Source organism: Crotalus tigris, unplaced genomic scaffold, assembly GCF_016545835.1.
Source record: "Crotalus tigris isolate CLP2741 ecotype Arizona unplaced genomic scaffold, ASM1654583v1 scf7180000020588.15403103151:6194809, whole genome shotgun sequence".
Classification (NCBI taxonomy): Eukaryota; Metazoa; Chordata; class Lepidosauria; order Squamata; family Viperidae; genus Crotalus; species Crotalus tigris.
Genome location: NW_024098092.1, coordinates 4,369,956 through 4,389,243, shown reverse-complemented (window position 1 = coordinate 4,389,243; position 19,288 = coordinate 4,369,956). Strand labels below are relative to the sequence as shown.

At 48.6% G+C, this 19,288-nt stretch overlaps 2 protein-coding genes across 26 annotated transcripts in view; one reads left to right on the top strand and one right to left on the bottom strand.

The window, feature by feature from the left end:
* PRDM16 (PR/SET domain 16) overlaps positions 1–19,288 on the bottom strand; it is a 217,813-nt gene that overhangs the window by 197,922 nt on the left and 603 nt on the right. For 5 of the 6 annotated variants that reach the window (XM_039367811.1, XM_039367817.1, XM_039367812.1 and 2 more), the window contains exon 1: positions 2,459–2,643. The exons of the other annotated variant lie outside the window; for it this stretch is intronic. In XM_039367811.1, the coding sequence (XP_039223745.1) occupies positions 2,459–2,495 (37 nt within the window). In that variant the 5' untranslated portion in view covers positions 2,496–2,643. Of the gene's footprint in view, positions 1–2,458; positions 2,644–19,288 lie in introns of those variants that run through there. 6 annotated transcript variants of the gene reach the window in all.
* TTC34 (tetratricopeptide repeat domain 34) overlaps positions 2,691–19,288 on the top strand; it is an 88,905-nt gene continuing 72,307 nt past the window's right edge. For 3 of the 20 annotated variants that reach the window (XR_005559709.1, XR_005559710.1, XM_039367821.1), the window contains exons 1-3: positions 2,691–3,030; positions 3,515–3,611; positions 4,106–8,391. The gene's annotated coding sequence lies outside the window, so the exon portion shown is untranslated. Of the gene's footprint in view, positions 3,031–3,514; positions 3,629–3,716; positions 8,392–16,420; positions 16,766–19,288 lie in introns of those variants that run through there. The other 17 variants (XR_005559707.1, XR_005559708.1, XR_005559711.1 and 14 more) reach the window with 17 other exon arrangements.

Sequence of the window (19,288 nt, the reverse complement as noted above, 5' to 3'; positions counted from 1 at the left end):
GAAAGAGGAGAAAGGGAGAAAGAGAACGAGAAGGAAGGAAGGAAGGGATTTAGAGCAGGGAGGGAGGAAAAGAAAGAACCCGTGCCAAGTTTTGCCCCTTTCTTAACGGAACAGCGAAAGGGACGCTGCCAACCTTTTAAACTTCGGACGTTGCTGCAGAAACAAACCAACTCGCCTTCTCTCCCGCCGATTAAGTCAGATCTGCAAAGCCGCCGCTTCACTCCTTCCACCGAGGGACGGGGGGGGGGGGAGGAGGAGAGGAGGAGAACCGCGCACAGCAAGCGGGGAAGCCTCGGCCTGGGAGGACGGAGCAAACCGGCTGCCGCTTGCCATGATCTTGACCTTGAGAACAAGTACCGGAGAAAAGGCCGACTTCACGGCGCGGGAAGCCTTAACAAACCACCACCACCACCACAAACAACAACAACAACAAGAGACCAACGCTGGCGACCAGAAAACTCGCCCCTTTCCTATCTTAAGGGGGAGGGGGCTGCAATTAAACGAAACCTTGGCAGAATGATCAAACCCCCCCCCCGCCTTCCGCCCCACCTCCAGCCAGCCAAGAAAAACAATTTAAAAACGAAGCGTTTTTTGCGGGGAACGGCCCCGTCCTTGCAAAAGGCGAAGTTAGAGGCCGTAGAAGTCGGGGACGGGGGGGGGGGAGAGAGAGAGAAGTGGGGGGGGGGCAGAAACCGCCGCTGGGCCGAAAGGTCTAATTTTCCTGTCGCAAAGCCGGCCTGCAACGGGAAGGGGTCCGGCTTAAAGCCAAGCGAAGCGCCCCGACCGCCTTTATTAAGGCTTTCAAGCGCCGCCGCCGCCGCCGTCGCCGCTTTGGAACCCGGGCGCCTCTTTGCATTTCCGAGCAACTTTCAAACCGCATTTTTCTGCTCCGAAACGTTGCGCCTTCGTGTTTTTTTTTTTTGCCTCCTCCCGGCCGTAGCGAGGGAGAGAGTCAGCCAAAAGCAGGCTATATATTTAAATAAAATAAAATAAAAGCCAGCGCGCAACTCACACCCAACCCACCGCCGGCCACAAGCCTGGAGCCGACCTGAACTCGGGCGCCAGAAAGTTCGAGCGAGAAGCGAGAGTTGCAGCTTTCTCGGGAGCCGAGGACAGTCCCAGGTTTTTTTGGCCCAGGAAGCCTTTTTTGCGGGAGGGGCGAGGGGTGAGGAAAAGGTAGGGGAGGGGGTGCAAATCGCCGCTTGACAGTGGAAGACTCCGACATCTTCCATCTTCTGCGTTGCCCACTTTTTAAAAAAAAATAAAATAAAGTAAAATAAAGAAAATAAAGGTTTGCATTCCTCTCCGCCAGCGGCGCCTTCCAATGTACCCCCACCCAGATATGTCGGTACACTCCAAGAGAGATTTCCGCGATTTCAATTTTCTACGCCCCCCCCTCCGCAAAAATAATAGAAGAAGAAGAAGAAGAAGAAGAAGAAGAAGAAGAAGAAGAAGAAGAAGAAGAAGAAGAAGAAGAAGAAGAAGAAGAAGAAGAAGAAGAAGAAGAAGAAGAAGAGAGGGAGGAGAAGAGATGGAGGAGGAGAAGAAGAAGAAGAAGAGATGGAGGAGAAAGGAGGAGGAGGAGAAGAAGGAGAAGTTGTTCTCTGTTCGTTTGATCGCCCCCTCCCCACCTATGAACCCCAAATGAATGGGAGCTCTTTGCATATCTCCAGTCTGCGCCCCCCCCCGCGACTTGAGAGGCCTGCATGGCTTCCCCCCCCACCCCAAACCCGGAAAAAAAAAGAATAAAACTACATTTCAGCCCCTCCCCGCCAACTTCCAACAGCAGCGCTTTCGCTGCCAGCCGCGAATCTCTAGCGCCCACTATTCAAAGAGTCGGGAATTAAAAGAGAGGGGGGGGGGGGAAACTTTTGCAAAAAAAAATAGGAAAGAAAAAAAAAGAAAAGAAATGTACACACACTCTCCGCACCAGAACTTGGAAAGAACTCGGAGCAGGAGGAGGAGGAGGAGGAGGGGTTGCGAAGCTGCAACTTTTGCTTAACTTTCGCTTCTCTCTCTCTCTCTCTCTCTCTCTGTCTCTCTCTCTCTCTCTGTCTCTCTCCGAACACACACACACACACACACACCCCACACCCCGCCATCCTGGGGAGCCCTGCGCGGCGCAGAAGGGGCGACCCCCGCCGATCCCCGGGGAGTGCCGAAGCAAAACGAAAGAGCTGCTCCAGATGCGCGCAGCCCGGCGGCCGAGAAGCGAAGTCTGCCCGGCTTGGCTGTGGCCCGCAGCGGCGGGGAGAGAAACCACGCAGACCCCCCCCCCACTCCCACTCCCACTCCCACCCCCGCCTGGCCTGCGCGCCCTGCTCCCCGGAGAGTCAGCGGGGCTTTCTCCCGGACTCACCCACCCCCGGCGCGCGCGTTCCTCTTCTCTTCCTCCTCCTCCTCTTCCTCCTCCTCCCCCCCCCCTCCGCTCGCCCCCGCGGGCTAAAGGGAGCCTTACTTTTCGGCAGTTTCCTAGCCCGCGCCTTGGATCGCATCTTGCCGGCGCGCTGGGTCCTTCCTTGAACCCGCAGCTGCTCTGCCGCCGCGCGATCATCCTCTCCCCAGCATTGTCAGTTCGGACACCTTCGCACATGCGCAGAGAGCATTCAATCTGACACCCGCTCCGGGGCCAAAAGGGAAGGGGGAAGAAGAAGAGGGGAGGGGGGGGGAGAACCAGAAAGAAAGAAAAAAAGAAAAAGAAAGGAGAAGGAAGGGGGGAAACACACACACACACACACAAAAACAACCAGCACTAACCAACGCTGGTTTGTTTCTTCAAGAGTTGAAAGGCGGGGGGGGGAAGGAAAGAGAGGGGGGGAGAGGGGTTTTTTTTCCCCCCTCTCCCCTCGCCCGTCCTATCCTCTTCCTCCTGGTCGCTGATCTCCCCCCCCTCGTTTTCTTCCCCCCCGGATCTGCCCCTTTAAGAAAACCCTCTCCCCCCCCACCGTTCCTCTCTAACCCTTTCCACGCTGCCCACTCGCTCGAGGATGGACAGACTTCGCAAGAAGCGGCGCAAACATCTGGGAAGAGGTGACTTTAACATTATTTTAGTTTATTGTTATTGTTATTTTATTATATTATACACCAGCATGCATGCATGCCTGCACACATACATCTATATATCTATCTATATATATCGATGTATACCGATAGATAGATAGATAGATAGATAGATAGATAGATAGATAGATAGATAGATAGATAGATAGATAGATAGATAGATAGATATGGCGTACTCATTCAGATAAACGGTTGCAAATTAAAGGGGAGAGGCGAGGCTCGAAATTGGATAATTGCGCACTGCACTTGGCAAATTAAACCATCGTTATTAGGGATCCTCGCCATTGGCTCTCGCCTTCCCGGCGCTGGGCCCGATCCCCTCCGCACCTACTCGCGAGTAAAGGTCTCTCTCTCTCTCTCTCTCTCTCTCTCTCTCTCTCTCTCTCTCTCTCTCTCTCTCTCTCTCTCTCTCCCTCCCTCCCTCCCTCCAATGGCCCTGCTCGCCCGGCTGAAGCCGGCGTGGATGGCTCCAAAAAGGAGCGCGACCTTGGCAAAGGCGGGACCGACCCGGATCTGCTTAGAAGTAGTTGCTGCCGCTGCTGATTGTGGTGGTGATTGTACTGTTGTCGTAACGTTATTGCTCTTTTCTTTCAAGGAAGGGGGGGAGGGGGGGCTGCCTCGGCGGGCGGGTGGGGAGGGAGGGGGGCAACGGGCGTCAAGGCGCTTTAGGATCGGGACCGGGATGGGGACGCCGCCCGCTTGGCTGCGAGGCGCGCTGCTGCGTAAAAACGCGCCGGTGCCAACTTTGGGTGCCTTTGAAGAGGGGGGGGGAGAGGAAGCTTGCGAGCCCCATTGCCCCCCCCGCATCTCAGCTGACCCCCCCCAGTGCTGCGAGGCCTAAGGGCGACGGCGTCGGGGTGGGGGGGGGGTGGGGGGTGCTTTTCCTCCCCACCCCTCTTTAATAAAACGCATGGTGGATAGGGAGACCTTTTAATTCCTTTCTCCCCTTTTTAATTCCTTCTCCTCCTCCTTCGCTTTTTCTGGGGAGGGACGCCGGACCGAATGGAAGGGGGGCATTTATTTGTTTGTTTATTTATTTATTTAGTTGCACCCCCCCCCCGAGTCCCGAACCGCCGGCTCCTTTTTCCAGGACGAATTGCGGAGAAGGGGACGCGTCACCCCACCCGATCGAGGGAGAAAAGAGAGGTAACCTTTTTTGTGTGTGTGTGGAAATACTGTCGAATTGTAAAACGCGGGCGCGTCTTTCGGGGTCCCCCCTCGGTGGGGAAAGCGATCCGAGAGGGGGAGGGGAGAGACTTCCTTCTCTCCCCCCTCACCCCCCCCTTCCGTGTTTCAGGAGTTTTACTTTCGCGGCAAACTTTCCGGCTTATTATTTATTATATTAAGGGATTTATTTCACGGACACCCCAACTTTATTTCGCCCGGGTTTTGCCTTCCATTTTCCCTCAAGCTAATTTTGCACGGCGCTTTCTTTCTCCCCAAACGTTGGCCTCTGCTTTATTATTATTATTATTATTATTATTATTATTATTATTATTATTATTATTATTATTATTATTATTTATTGACATTCCTCTTTTGTTGACAGGTTCAGGAAAAAAAATGGCTTGAGTAGAAAGCGGGCGCCTTCAGATCGGCGTTCGGGATTAAACGATCCTATCCTTTCTTTGCTTTTTCGAAAGCGAAGAAAAAAAAAATGGGATTTTGAGCTAGCCTTCCAGAAGGAGAAACTAACCCCTTGCAAAATAAAAAAAATCGAAGGGATCATTCAGAAAAGGGGAAAGAGTCCCTAAATTTGTGAGGAATGTACCGGTGACCCCTAGATATAGAGAGAGAGGTCGGAATCCAGCCGAGGAAAAGAGATGGGCGGCTATTATTAATTATTGTTACCTAATTAATGGCGTTCTTTGAGGAGTTCAAGTGGCGTGAAAACGATGTTGACGGGAACGGAAGCTTTCTGCGGGGATTAAAGAGGAGGGGGGGCGTGTGGAACCCAAAAGAAAAACCAGCCTCAGACGCTTTCAATAAATAAACCAGATATTTAAATTAAAAAAAAAAAAGCGAGCGAAGGCAGGGCTAGGGGTGTTTCCTCTCCAAAAATAATAAAGGCCCGAAAAACAGGTAGAAAGGAAAAAGGGGAAGAAGAAAAAGAGAGGTTTGATGGAAGTTTAAAAAAAAAAGGTGAGATCTTTGCTAATAAAAAAATAAGCATAAAAATAATGGAGCTTTTTTTTTTTTTTGCAAAGAACTTTCGCTTCTGCGGTGGCTTTTGTATACATCGGGCATGTGTGTAGAGGCACACAAATATCGGTAGGCCTAGATTCATTCCCAGTGCGTGTATCCCATTGTGTGTGTGTGTGTGTGTGTGTGTGGGTGTTCCATATGTAAACACTTGAGTACTGGAGAGGTCTTGGGGTAGTAGACAGACGTTCCTCTTTGCGTTTCTTTTCTATGCGCTTTTAAAGTTTGGCTTTCAACGCGCCCTCAGTCACAAACCCTTAACTACACAGATTTAATTACAATCAGACGCGGGGGGGGGGGGAGAGAAGGTCGCCGGGTGTCGCTTGCTTTAATTTCCCTCGGCTTGGACGGCCGGCTTTTCTTTTTTTAAAAAAAAAAAATCAAGGTTTCTCTCTCCGCATCACCACCCCCCCCCAAGTCCGTTTTCACACGTTTTCCCTAAAACTGGGCACGGAAAACGGCCTTAGAAAGAAGAAAGCTGGAAGGGGGGGGAATACCAGCTAGAGACTCTAACGGGGGGGGGAGGTTGGGTAACCTGTCCTTTTATTATTCTATTAGGACTTTCGGTTTTGAATTAGCACCCCCCCCCAAAAAAAAAGGAACAGAGGGGAGGGGGGAAAGCTCATCTTTCAAGCAAGGCCACTCCTGGCTGTTTCCCCTTAGAAGGTGTCAATTGGAATTTCAGACCTAACTTTATTTATTTATTCATTTATTTAGGGGGGGGGAGAGAAAGGATTAGAAACAAAATGCCTTGAACGCGGGAGGCGATTTTTTTCGATCCGCGGAGAAACTCGGCGATTGGAATAAAGGAGGGGGGGGGAGTTGGTTTTTCTTCCAGCGCAAATTTCTCGGCAAGGGCGAATCGGGACGCCGCGTCGATGACTTCGCCCGGATTCGGAGGATGCGTTTACCCAGGTCGAGGACAATCTTAGGAGAGGCGTTCACACGATTTACTCAATCTGGCGGGGTTTAATTTCCGTTAGACGCGGTTGGGCAGGTGAGCGTTTAGTTACTTTACGCTTCAGTGACTTTTTTTTTAAAAAAATGGTTTAAACAGCTGTCGTGTGAACGCGGCCATTGAATGCAATTTCTCTTCGCCTCTTATTTAATGGATGTCTCCTTTCCCTCCGACCTGTTTCCTAGGAACACATTCCCGTGGAGGCGAATCGCTTGTTGTTAACCCAAGCCCCAATCCGTTGGAACTGGGGGGGGGGGCGCTTCCTTCCGAGTAAACCTGGAGAAAACGGCCTGAAGGGCGAGCGTGATTTACTTGCGAGTAAAAGCAGTTGGGACCGCCACTTAAAGTGGAAGAACCCTTGTAAGACCTTGGGAGCTGGGCGGTTTCTGCTCAGCAAGGTGTCGCGGTTGGGTTCCCACGACGCGCTAGCTAGCTCAGGCTAAAGGGAGGCTGGGTCTGCCTTGCGCGGGGCCCAGCCTGTGGGGGAATCCCGCTCCTCGTTTCCAGGCCTTCGTGTGAAGCCAGGAAAGGGTCTCTTTCTACGGGCAGCCGCGTCCTCTGAATCCCAGGCCGGATGGAAAGCTGACTTCGTGGGAATTCGCCAACCCAGAGAGAACGGCGCCTTTCCCCGACCCCAGAAGTCCCGTGTCGGCGACTGAACGAGAGGGAAAACGAAGTGCGCGCGTGGGGAGGCGTGAACGGTTGAAGGAGAACCTCTGGGGTGCGGGGTCGCGACACGCGCACCTGCCTGCCCCATCCCGAAGGTCCAGGAGAGGCCGCGTCGGGTTAGGGGAAGAAGGGAGCGCTGCCCCTTTAAACTCCTAGATCCAAGGCGGGATATAAATCTAACAACACAGAATTAATTAACCTCGCGTACCCCCGAACTCTCCAATCGAGAGAGAGAGAGAGAGAGAGAGAGAGAGAGAGAGAGAGAGAGAGAGAGAGAGTACCATTGCAAAGCTAACACGCGAAACCTGTTCGCACGACCCCTTCCACGGGGGTTTTCCTCCCGGCTTATCGTCCCGTTTTCTGGGTTCCCCCAAGCAAGGGATCCCTGACCCTTCTCGCTCTCCAGCAAAGCTGAAACGGGATTGACTCGCTTGGAGTTCCGAGCGTCGTGGGAACGCACAAACTTGTAGCACCCCTGTAAGTTTAGGGTGGCCTACTGGAAAGGAGAGAGCGGGAGAAAGAGCCGGATTGGGGTTTAACGTGGCCTTTAGCGCCCGAATCCAGCTCCTCTCTCTTTCTCCTCTAAAGCTGCCTCTATGGTTACTATTAATATATTTTAATTGGTTCTGAAACTTTTATTGTTTATTAATAACGCCGAGCTTTCATTGCTAATAGTAACAGCAGGGCCATTAATAAGAGCTCAGCGTTATTCCGGTCTACGAGGCAAAATTGTTTGTCGTGTCTCCTCCATTTCCCCACCAGATAAGGGTTGAGCTGCGTTCTCACAACAAGCTGGTTAAGCTCCCCCCCCCCGCGTTTCCTGTCCCCACAACACCCCTCACTCTGCCAGAAACACAGCAGTGGCTGCCCTTGTGCTAAGCCACAGGCAAAACCTCCGGCTTTAACGCACTATGGGAATGCAGGCCTAAGTCTGATTTTTAGCCAACATCGCACCCAGCCTTAGGATGGTGGGAGTATAACCCTATCCTGGTTAAAGCAGCCTGGTCCCAGTCCCCAGTGGCAGCAGGAATATGGGCAACTCAGTGGGCAGGTTGTGGTGTCACAAGACCAGTCACACAACCACAGGTAAGTCTTCCTTGCTCTGGCTGGCCTACCTCACGGGGTTGTTAGAACAAGGAGAGAAAGGAAACAGCTTGTTCATCTGCTGTTTACAAACCCAAAGTTGGGTCTGAGGTTACAAAGTCTTGACTTCGAAATAAACAAGGGTGAATTGGACCCCGGGGTTTTTTTTTTTTTTTCTGCTTTAATGGTTCCCCCCCCCCCACTCCGCCTTCCTCCCTCCTTCCCGCTGCGTCTCAACTCACTCCATCCTTTGGCAGGCAAACTTAATCCTGGGAGCTCAGAGGCCCATTCCGGATGCGTGAGGGGCGCTTGAACAGAGAAGCAACACCTGGCCGCATTCACACGATACACACCAGTCCAGCTCACACCTAGCTGATGGCTTTTTAGTCCGAGTTTGAGTGCAAATCCTGGAAAGTGGGGTGAGTAGACTTTGGCTGAAGCCAGATCTGGGTTCATTCACTGCCCTTGAGTTGGGGGGGGGGAAAGGGCGTTGGAGAGGGTTAGGGAGAGAGGGGGGGGGGAGAGAGAGAGAGAGACAGACAGACAGACAGGATCCAAGGATTTAAAAAATGCATATAAAAATGGAACGAAACGTTTCACTGACACCCAGTACACTCACCCTCCTGTGTTCCCACTATTGTAACTGTAGTTTAGTCAATAAACCACCACGGCCTGTCTTTCCACTGCACTCTAAATCACAAAGCTGGCTTTTGAAACCACAGTGAACTGATTCACACCTTCCACGAAGCCCAAACTGCAACAAACTTGGGCCTAAAGTGTTGTCAAAAGGAGACATAAAGGAGAACTACATCGCCCAGTCTTTTCATTAAAGGCCACTTTTCAAAATATATCTGGCAGTTCCTACTTGGCAGATCTTTCCCCTTTGACCTAATTGTCCATTTTTACTAATCCCTTTTCTTTATTTCCTTCTTTGAAAAGGAATTGTTATTATTTGAATTAGTGTCTGGCACGGGGAAATCAGAAAATACATCTTTAAGGGGGGGGGAATATAACTCCCTGTAAAAAAAGAGAAATCATTTTCCTTTTGTAGGAATTTTAAAAAAAAAATCTCCTGGTTTGTCACTAGAGGATGGGAGGGGGAATGAAATTCTGTAAATTTCTAATCCATCAGTGCAAAAACTGAAACAATAATCCGAAGAAAGCTCCTGTAACAGGTTTTTTTTTCATAGAAATTGTTGTTTGTTTGCCTGTTGTGTGTGTGTGTTTAATTTTTATTCTAGAGTAGCTGAAGCCTTCATTATTGGCCCTGGGCAAAATTCTCGGGTTTTCAAAGTGACCCAGGAAGGCATTAGTGCCAAATTCACTCCAGCATAGCCAAGCCTAGCATGTTTACACAGAAGTAAGCCTAACTCCTGATTGTTTGGGGGGGGGGGCTTATATTTACTCCCAACACAATATTTGTTTGTTTGTTTAGGAAAAATTATACAGCCGCCTACTCGCTTGGGGGCGACTCTAGGTAGCTTGCAGAAAACAAAAACGCAATGTAGGAGAAATAATAACCAAAAATAATAAAATAATCACAACACACATTCAGACCAGCCACTTGATGGGTTGCATCCCACTCTGGGCTCGCTGGCAAAACCCCCAATCGATTATTGGTTGGGACCGAAGGGCTCTGTAGCCTAGGATTCTCAAAGTTGTTTTTTCTATCCTTACACGGGTTGAGTTGTTGAGTTGCATTTGTGGATCGCAACAAGCTGGAGGTTGCCTTGCCTCTTTATACTGTGTCTGGCACACTTCAGCACTATGCGCCCCGACACAAAGAGCAGCTTTGTGAGATTGTTAGGTTTATTGGAACCCAGTCTTGCTGTTTAAATTCTTGTTTGCTTTTTAGAAGAAGAAGAAGGGGGAAAAAAACCCACATTAAAAAGACACGATACAGCAAATAACCCGGATCTGTTTTAGATTAGGCACAGGAGCAATGCACAAGATCGGGCAACTGAACTTGTGTGTATGTGTGTGTGTGTGTGTGTGAGAGAGAGAGAGAGAGAGAGAGAGAGAGAAAGCACACACAAAATCATGAAAAAGGGGGGCTGTCTTTACTATGAATAGACCCAGACTACAAATCCCATGAGCCCCAGCCGACATGGCCAAAAGGTGTGAGGATTGGAACTGTGCTCCAAAAGAGCTGTGGACAAGATCCAGGGTGCTTGTACCATTAAAAAATATATATTAATTAATTAAAACAAATCATTTTTCTCAATATTGGCTGAGATGAAACAAGCCTTCAAATTTTAGTTTCTTAACCATGGTTCGTTGGAGCCCACTTGCCTTGAAGAAGACTACGAACGCCATAAATCCTAGTTTCCAAACGATAAGTGGCTGAGTTCAAGGGGGGGTGGGGGTGGGCCCAAGTTAGTAAACTTAACTCTGGTGGATTCAATTAACTGAGTTTCTTTGCTCTCTGCTAAGTGTCAAAAATTAACCGAGGTTCAAATCCGAGTTTAAACAAAGCGGTGCAAGGGATGGATGAGTTGCTAGAGTTATAATTACTCTGCCCTTATTCAATTAACCATGGCTTGTGGAATTCCGTCAATTTTCTCAATGTATAGGAAACATTCACTTATCAACTAACTGCGTGGATTGCCTTCATAAAACAGGGAATATTCCAACGGGGTGGGCTGCTTTATGCATTCACCCAATTGGTGACCGATCCTTTTATTCAGTCTGGGCTTAATGGACTTTGTGAGTGAGTTGATCCAATCCACAGGGCTGAAACAGACACACACACACACACATATATGGGTGTCCTGCTCACCAACCTCGACACCTCTAGAATGGCACCTGATCCTATTATAAAACACACCAGGGGGAATATATTGGCTGTGTGGGAGCAGAAAGTTGGGGTGGGTCTATAATGCTTGAGCAGGATTAGTTAAATGGGGGTTGATCGTGGGACAAATGTTTTTTTTTTAAAAAAATAAAATAAAATCCAACCACCTATTTCCCTTCCTTCCACCTAGCATTTTTACGCGCTACTGAGGACTAGCAGCATGACTCTTTGATTTACAGAATCTCAGGAAATGGAAAAGGGGAGGAAAGAGGGTATTAGGTATTTGTGTGTGTGTGTTCTTGCAGAAACAGAAAGCTCAACGCTACGACTGCCCTTTCGGATCGATATTCTTTTGTGCTAAGGAAAAAAAAAAGTAATTAATACCAATTTGCCCCACGGGTTGAGAAGCGTTTAAGCCGAACGCTGGACTTTTCAAGCCCCCAACTCACTCTCTCTCTCTCTCTCTCTCTGGGGGGGGGGTCCAGATCCAAATAAAACCCGCCATGGATCTAACCCCCGCTGGATTCCAGCAGCATTAACACACCACTGATAATCCCGACAGTGTGAAACTCAGGAATAATTTTAAGTGTGTGTGGGGTGGGGTGTGGATCCTGGGGGGGAGGCGGAAAGGAGGGGTAAATAAGACGTTTAGCGACCTGCTAAATTTGGAGAGCTCTCTTGTCTGCTAATAAGAGGGGGGGGGCGAGTTCTCCTGCCAGGTACTGCCTTGAGAATCCCAGGCACCTTGATTTTGAGAGGGGGTCCTCCTCCCGCAGCGGGGTTAATTCGACCCCTCCTTTTATTTTAAAATCCGTTGCAGATGTAAAAAAAAGCCAGGTGCTCGGGGCGCCCTCCCCATTAAGAAGCGGGGTCCTTGGCGTCGGGAGGATGGCGCTGGGGGCTTGCCTATTTGCCGGGAGATAGTTTCTTTCAGGGGGAGAGAGGCCAGGTGGGCGTCTAGGGGGTCCCAGAATCCAACTTCATCTTTTTTTGGGGGGGGAGAGAGGAACGGTTCCATTGGGGGGGGGCTTCCTGCCAAGGCCCCCAACACAGAAGCTGTTTTTCTTGGCTGGTTTTCTTCGGAGAAGCTGAGGGAGCTCAAGCGGGGTGGGTGGGTGGGTTGGGGGTGAGGGGGTGGGCTTGTCAGGCAGCCCCCCAGCCCCTGCCTTCCATCACTTGCAACAGAAAAGCTCCCGGTGTTACTGCTACTCTTTCATTATTCTGGATTATTGTGCCTGGTTAGTGCGCCAGTTTGAGAAGAACGGAAGAATGAATGGGAGCCCGTCCGCCCCCCCCCCGCCCCCCCCCTGAAATTCTTTCTCCAGGGAAATTTCGATTTTGTACATCGCCGGGGGAGGGAAAGAGAGAAGCGGGGGTGAGGGGGGGGGGAGTGAAGGGCAGAGAGACGGAAAAAGGACGGGTGGGTGGTCGGAACGGTGAAGGAAGGAAGGAAGGAAGGGAGGGAGGGAGGGAGGGAGAGGAAGGAAGGAAGGAAGGAAGGAAGGAAGGAAGGAAGGAAGGAAGGAAGGAAGGAAGGAAGGAAGGAAGGAAGGAAGGAAGGGGGAGGCAGATGGGAATGAAAAGGGAGGAAGGAGAGGAAGGGAGATGGGAATGAGGAAGGAAGGAAGGAAAAGGAAAGGAAAGGAAAGGAAAGGAAAAACAGAGGTAAATCAATAAGATGCTAAAAGAGTCCAGTCACGGGTTGAGGAAAAATGAAACTGGATTAGCTGTTTTTCTAAGGGGGTTGAGGACGAAAGAGCTTTAGCCAAGGGCGAACTTTTCTCGCGGGATTTCGGCTTAGTTTCCATCGGGGAAACCATAAGAAAGAAAAACTAGAATTTCAACCCCGGCTTTCCTTTTTACCTGCACGTGTCTGGTGCCCGATTGAGAAGAAAATAATAACGCGGGGGTGAAGGAGGAGGAGGAGAAGGAAGAGGTGACAGGTCGTGCCGGAGTTGCTAGATTTCAGTCGAATCGGGAGCTTAGGCCCGTACGCCCCCCCCACTTGTTCCAATCACCTCAGCCCCGACTCGGAACGTGGGAACAATCCAACCCGCGTGTTTGTTTTTTTAAAATTGCTTTTCAAATTCGCCTTTTCCAACTGCCAGCCTCAAGCCTTGGCAGCGGAGTCCCCCCTCCCCTCCAACGGAAGGCCGGGACGTTTCCTTTGGGGGCTGAAAGGGGGTGCTTCCCCCCCCCGGATCCCCCAAACCTATTCGCGAGGAAAGGGGCTTTGAAGCTCTTTCCAAGCGTTTCAAACGAAAGCGCGGAGAAGGGGGTGCGCGCACCTAAACAGCTGCTTGGGCCCTTTTTCCCCGGAAAAGTGTTCGAAAGGGGGGGGGGAACCTGGACTCTCCCCCCCCCCGGAATGGTCACTCTCCCTTTGGGGCTGAATAAATATTTAGGAGCTTTTTATTTTATTTTTTTTTAACCTTTGAAAAAGAGCTGCCTCAATCCAGCCAACAAATTGCACGCTGGCGTTTAAAACCGAAAGCCGACAGTTGAGAGTGGCAAACGTCCTCATTCAATAGCGTGATTCTTTATTATTAATATTAATATTATATCCAGATCTGCCTATCCCAGATCCTTGGTAAAGGACTCGATAGGTAGATCAAAACGCCAAAACCAGTCTGAACATCTGGCTGACTGTGCTGACTTCCCAAGCATTAAGGTATAGAATAATAATAATAATAATAATAATAATAATAATAATGATGATGATGATGATGATGATGATGATGATGATGGGGGCGTTTGGCTTGAATCTTCTCTTCCTTGTATTGAATAATAATAATGATAGTGATAACAATAATAACACTAATAACACTAATAATGATGATGATAATGATAATAATAGTGATAGTGAGAATGATGAGTGAGAATGATAACAATAATAATAGTAGTAGTAGTAGTAGTAGTAGTAGTAGTAGTAGTAGTAGTAGTAGTAATAATAATAATAATAATAATAATAATAATAATAATGTGCCAGTCATTAATTATGAATAGCAACTTTGGAGTTTCCGCATTTCCTCGTATGGAGGGACAAAACGAGAGGATTTTGGGGTGGGGGTAAGATATAAATCTGATCATGGGGTGGGAATTGGGGGGGTCCGTTTTCGAAGGGAATCCAGACACTCAGTTCCAGGCCAATAAACAACTCGGTAAGTCCCTCTCTGCTACTTAAACGGCTGGTTTCCCCCCCTCCCTTCCGCCCCCACCTTTTAGAATAGGGAAAGCGAGAATTTGGGGGGGGGGTGAGGTTAAATTTCGGTTTAAGGAGCGGTCACCATCGCGGCAATAGGGTCTCCTTATTAAACGCCTGGACCCGGTTGCCCCCAGCTATAAAATTTCACACCCACCCTACACCCCTTCCCGCCTCGTAGGTTTCCCCCCCCCTTTTCATTTCTCCCAGGCGCAGATTAGACTCCCTAATTGCGCTTTTCCTTTAATTACTATTTTTGGCCCATCCGCGGTCGCTACACGAGCAGCCGCGAGCACTATTGTGACAGCCTGCTTTCAAGGCGGCGGGGAAACGACGACAACTAATCTGCGCTTCTCGCTCGCTTGTCTTGGGTATTTCTCCCTCTTCCCCCCCCCAACACCCTTCCTCCTGTCGGCGAAGCAAACCGTTGCTGTAAATCCGGAATCGTCGTTAGTTGAAAGAAGGGGGGGAAAAAAGGACGCGGTTCTAGAAAAAGCGCCGCTGCTTCAAAGCCGGCCTTTTAGACTAGAATAGAGCTGGAAGGGACCCTGGAGGTCGTCTAGTCCAGCCCCCGCTCAAGCAGGAGAGCCTAGACCATTTCAGTCAATCAAAATAGAGCTGGAAGGGACCTTGGAGGTCGTCTAGTCCAACCCCCTGCTCAGGCAGGAGAATCTAGACCATTTCAGACAAGTGGCTGTCCAGTCTCTTCTTAAAAACCTCCAGGGATGGAGCGCCCACGATTTCTGGTGGCAAGTCGTTCCGCTGGTTAATTGTCCTCACTGTCAGGAAATTCCTCCCTAATTCCTCTCCATGGTTAGTTTCCCTCCGTTGCTTCTTGTCCTGCCTTCTGGCGCTTTGGAGAAGAGGTGGACCCCCCTCTTCTTTGTGGCATCCCCTCAAATACTGGAATTTTAATTCGAATACATACGAAACCGGAGCGTCTCGCCGCTTCGCTGTTTGCGTTGAGATTGTCCTTAAACTACAACTCAAACGCCAATAGCGGAGCGGTCTGAATGCGCTTTACTTAGAAATAAGCCTGGTTCGGCCCCAGCCTCGCCGCCTTGTAAAAAAGGAAGGGTTGGAACATCTGCCTTGTTTGTAATTAAATCTAATAAATATTGGAGTAATCCGCAGCTATTCAACCTTGGGGGGGGGAGAGAGAGAGAGAGAAGGAAGGAAGGAAGGAAGGAAGGGAGGGAGGGAGGGAGGGAGGGAGAGAGAGAGAGAGAGAGAGAGAGAGAGAGAGAGAGAGAGAGAGAGAGAGAGAGAGAGAGAGAGAGAGAGGGAGAATTTAAACACGTGGATTTTTAAAAGCGGTGGAGAAAAGCGCGCGCGGGGGGGGGGGGTGTGAGAGAAAACGCGCGCCTGTACACACACACACACACACACACACACACACACACACACACACACGGAAAAGTGCTCATGATGGGAGGGAGGGGGGAGCACCACTGCCCCAGAAGGTCTACACTGGAGGAAGCGATCCATGGGACTAAAAGGCAGAGTGGAGTCGGGGGGGGGGTGTGCAAAAAAAGTGTTTAATCCAAGGGGGAAAGAGGGGTGGAGGAAAGGATAAGGAAAAAAATAAAGAGAATGAAAAGAATGGAGCAGAGCGGAAAGAAGAAGAAACCAAGAGACACAAGCCATTCAAGCAAGGTGAAGACCTTTTTTTTTTTTTAATTCGGATTCACACCTGCTGACCACAAAGGGATTCCATTGGGGGGGCAGTCTGGCCAATTCAGGGCGGCCTTTCCTTCCAAAGCCCCCGCCCCCCCTCCTTTCCACCGTTTCTCACCCTCTTCCGTTCTTTTCACCCCTGGATAATTATTAGTCATTAATTGGCTCAGGACTTTCCTCCTCCAACCCCCCCCCCATGGGGGAGAAAAATGGGCAGTCCAACATTCGAGATTAGGAGCAGACTGGGGCATTGGGGGGGGGGGAGGGAATAAGGAGGCCCGAAGGAAGAGAGAAAGGATGCTAAAAGAATAGCCATTTTCAGTTAAAGCAAAGATGTTTTTTTTTCCCCTCCCCATGGAAAGTGGCTATTTAATACTATTTCTGATCCCCCCCCTCTGTGCCAAGCTACTTTCCTGCCAATAGGTTGCAAAGAGGTTGTGCAGGTTGATTTGCTATAAATTTGGGACGCACACCCTCTGCCTTCTCCTTACAGCCTTAAACTGTTTTAATTGTGTTTCAGTGCTTTTGTTTTAATGATGCTGATGGCTTGGCTTTTGTGCTTCTCTTTGTCTCTGCCAAGGAGTCAGAGGCGTGACATGGGCAGCTGTAATAAAAATGTAATAAATAAACGTTTAGTTTGCTTCTGTTCCCTGACTGTAGAAGCAATGGTGGGTGGGGAGTAATGAATTACAGTACATAGAACCTGATCTGGAAAGGAAAAAAAAAAACAAGCAGAGAAAAATCTTGTCTATTTTGCTATCTTTTAACTAACTAGATTGAACAATCTCTCTCATCCTTGCCTCAGTCTCCTGCTTTCCAGAAACAGAAAAGAGAAAGAATCGGCAATATGGAACTATCTAATGTAAGGTGGCTGGCAGCACTTTGCAGCGTAACTCTTTTGGGTGGAGTTTTATAAAAATCCAGTTTTTAAAAAGTTCTACCATATACAGTTTGCAGTGTCTGGGATTCTTGCAACTCTGATTGGCCTGGAAATCATAACAGAATAACAGAAGGACGGCTGCGGGACTTGGGTTTGGCTAGTCTAAAGAAAGGAAGAAAATAGGGGAGACATATAGCAGTATTTGAGGGGGTCAACAGAGAAGAGGGGGTCAACTTATTTTCCAAAGCACCAGAAATCAAGACAAGAAACAATGGTTGGAAATTGATCAAAGAGAGAAGCAACCTGGAATTAAAGAGAAAGTTCCTAACAGCGAGGACAATTAACCAGTGGAACAGCTTGCCACCAGAAATCGAGGGCGCTCCATCACAGGAGGCATTTAAGAAAAGACTGGACTGTCACTTGTCTGAGACAGTAGGTTCTCCTGCTTGAGCAGGGGGTTGGACTAGAAGACCTCCAAGGTCCCTTCCAGCTCTGCTCTATTCTATTCTATAATTCTATAATTCTATTCTCGACTGCTCTTTAGAAGTCTAGATCCTGAAGTTGAAACTCAAATACTTTGGCCACCTAATGAGAAGGAAGGACTCGCTGGAGAAGGGCCTAATGCTGGGAAAGATGGAGGGCAATAGAAGAAGGGGACAACAGAGAATGAGATGGCTGGATGGAGTCCCTGAAGCAGTAGGTGTGAACTTAAATGGACTCCAGAAGATGGTAGAGGACAGGAAGACCTGGAGGAACATTGTCCATGGGGTCGTGATGGGTCGGACACGACTTCGCAATTAACAACAAATAATTCTATTCTATTCTATTCTATTCTATTCTATTCTATTCTATTCTATTCTATTCTATTCTATTCTATTCTATTCTAGCGGGAAGGAACCTTGGAGGTCTTCTAGTCCAACCCCCGGCTCAGGAACTCTATATGGTGCCCTCTAATACAAAATGGCACTAAGTCCAATTTAGTTATTCTCCGAAGGGTTTTGCACCACACACTGATCCGGGTCAAGGTGAAAGATCTGTGGCTTGCACAACCAGCCAGACTTGCTTGCTGTTAACACTTAGTTAAGTGCCCTGATCAGCTGCTGCCTTCCCATGGCACACTAAGCCCTACAGCCAGACTCACAAAAGACAACCCTTGTGTTTGCCTAATCTGCAAGAGCAGGTCACACCACCCAGAAAGCAGTGCCTGCGTCCTGACAACGAGAGCCGAGTCACACGTCCTCCTTCGAGCCCAGCCGAGCCGCACGGCGCAGAAATGGCTCTTTTGCCAAACCTCAATCAATATGAATCATCCTCTACTTACACCAGACTCCAATTTGGACACACAAGTACAATGCTGGGTTTGTAGGCATCATTTATGTTTTTTTCCCTCTCTGGGTGGTTTGAGGCATTCCTGACCCTTCCCTCTCTCTTTAATTTGCTGTGAGGCGAATAAAATGGGTTCAGTTGAAAAAGACAATGTAAACCTGAAAGTCCAGTTATTGTCCTCTCCCATAACAGCTTCCGAAGGACACCACACTTGACTGGAAACATATTTGCTTTGTAGGGTCATTTTTAATGTCTTCCTTCCCCTTCTGTTTACCAACCCTTCTTTTCTTCCTCCACCTCCCTCCTCACCTTCCTTCTTTATTCTTTAAACCACATCTGCCCAAGACATCTCTTCCCTCCCACGACAAATCGCTTCCCCAAAAGAAGGCACAATTAGAACTCAGTACCAAGCCATTTGGGAGTCTCCAAAGACAATTTTAAAGAAGATGCACAGTGTGTGGAATAGGGGAGATTGGGGAGGGTGACCTTGCTACAGGAAACCCAGATGTTGTGGGGGGGGGGTCCTTGGGAACAGCGACAATTCAGACATGCACAACCTTGTTTTATGTAAAATTTTTACAGGAATAACTTCAGCCACCGGGAGCCTCAAAAATGTTTCCCAATCAACATCATTCTTGCTTGTCTTGTCAGAGGAAGTGAGACAAAGAATTCAATTTCCCCAAACCGTAAAGTTAAATAGAGTGAACGGGGAAGTTTCTCCAAAGTAATTGAGTGAAATCACCCATGTGGCTGTTTTTAAATGCCTTAAACCTAACAGGCTCCTTATTTGCAGTTGGAAACAGATCTTTATAATCTGTGGAGTAATGTAGCAGGGATGGAATCAAATGGCCTGTAAGAACCCAGTTTTTGGTGTTTTGTTTTTTAATAAACGAAATGGTTATTAGTTGCTTTAAAAAAAGAAACTCTCTTGATCTTAAAATCCTCTTTTGGTCTTTCTTGAAGCATCGAGCGGGCGAAGCAATGAAAGTTAACTCTTTTTTTTTTTAAAAAAAAAATCAAACGTAAAATCCCATCGCTACAATACAGCGTAATCAAAAGCAATTTTAAAGCACGCATAACATACTAGTGGCAACATATCACCATACACAGTCAAATAATAAATAATTAACTTACCCTGGCCAAGGCTGAAGTAGGAATTGGTCTCTTTTAAAATCCACCACACTGCAACACCCCTTGTGAAATTTGTCGTATTAGACATAGCGTGCACAGAGTTTTCAAATGTCAGCTCACTGGCTGACTTTGAACCCACTGCTTTCTCCCTTTGCCCTACCCCACAGGGCTGTCGTTAGGGAAGAAACATTGCAGGACAGAGACCGTATACACCAGTTTTATCCAAGCCTTTTTAGGTTCGGCCTTTGTGTGCCTTTTACCCTTTCCCTTATATATTTAGTTTTTTATACTTTATATTCTCACCGC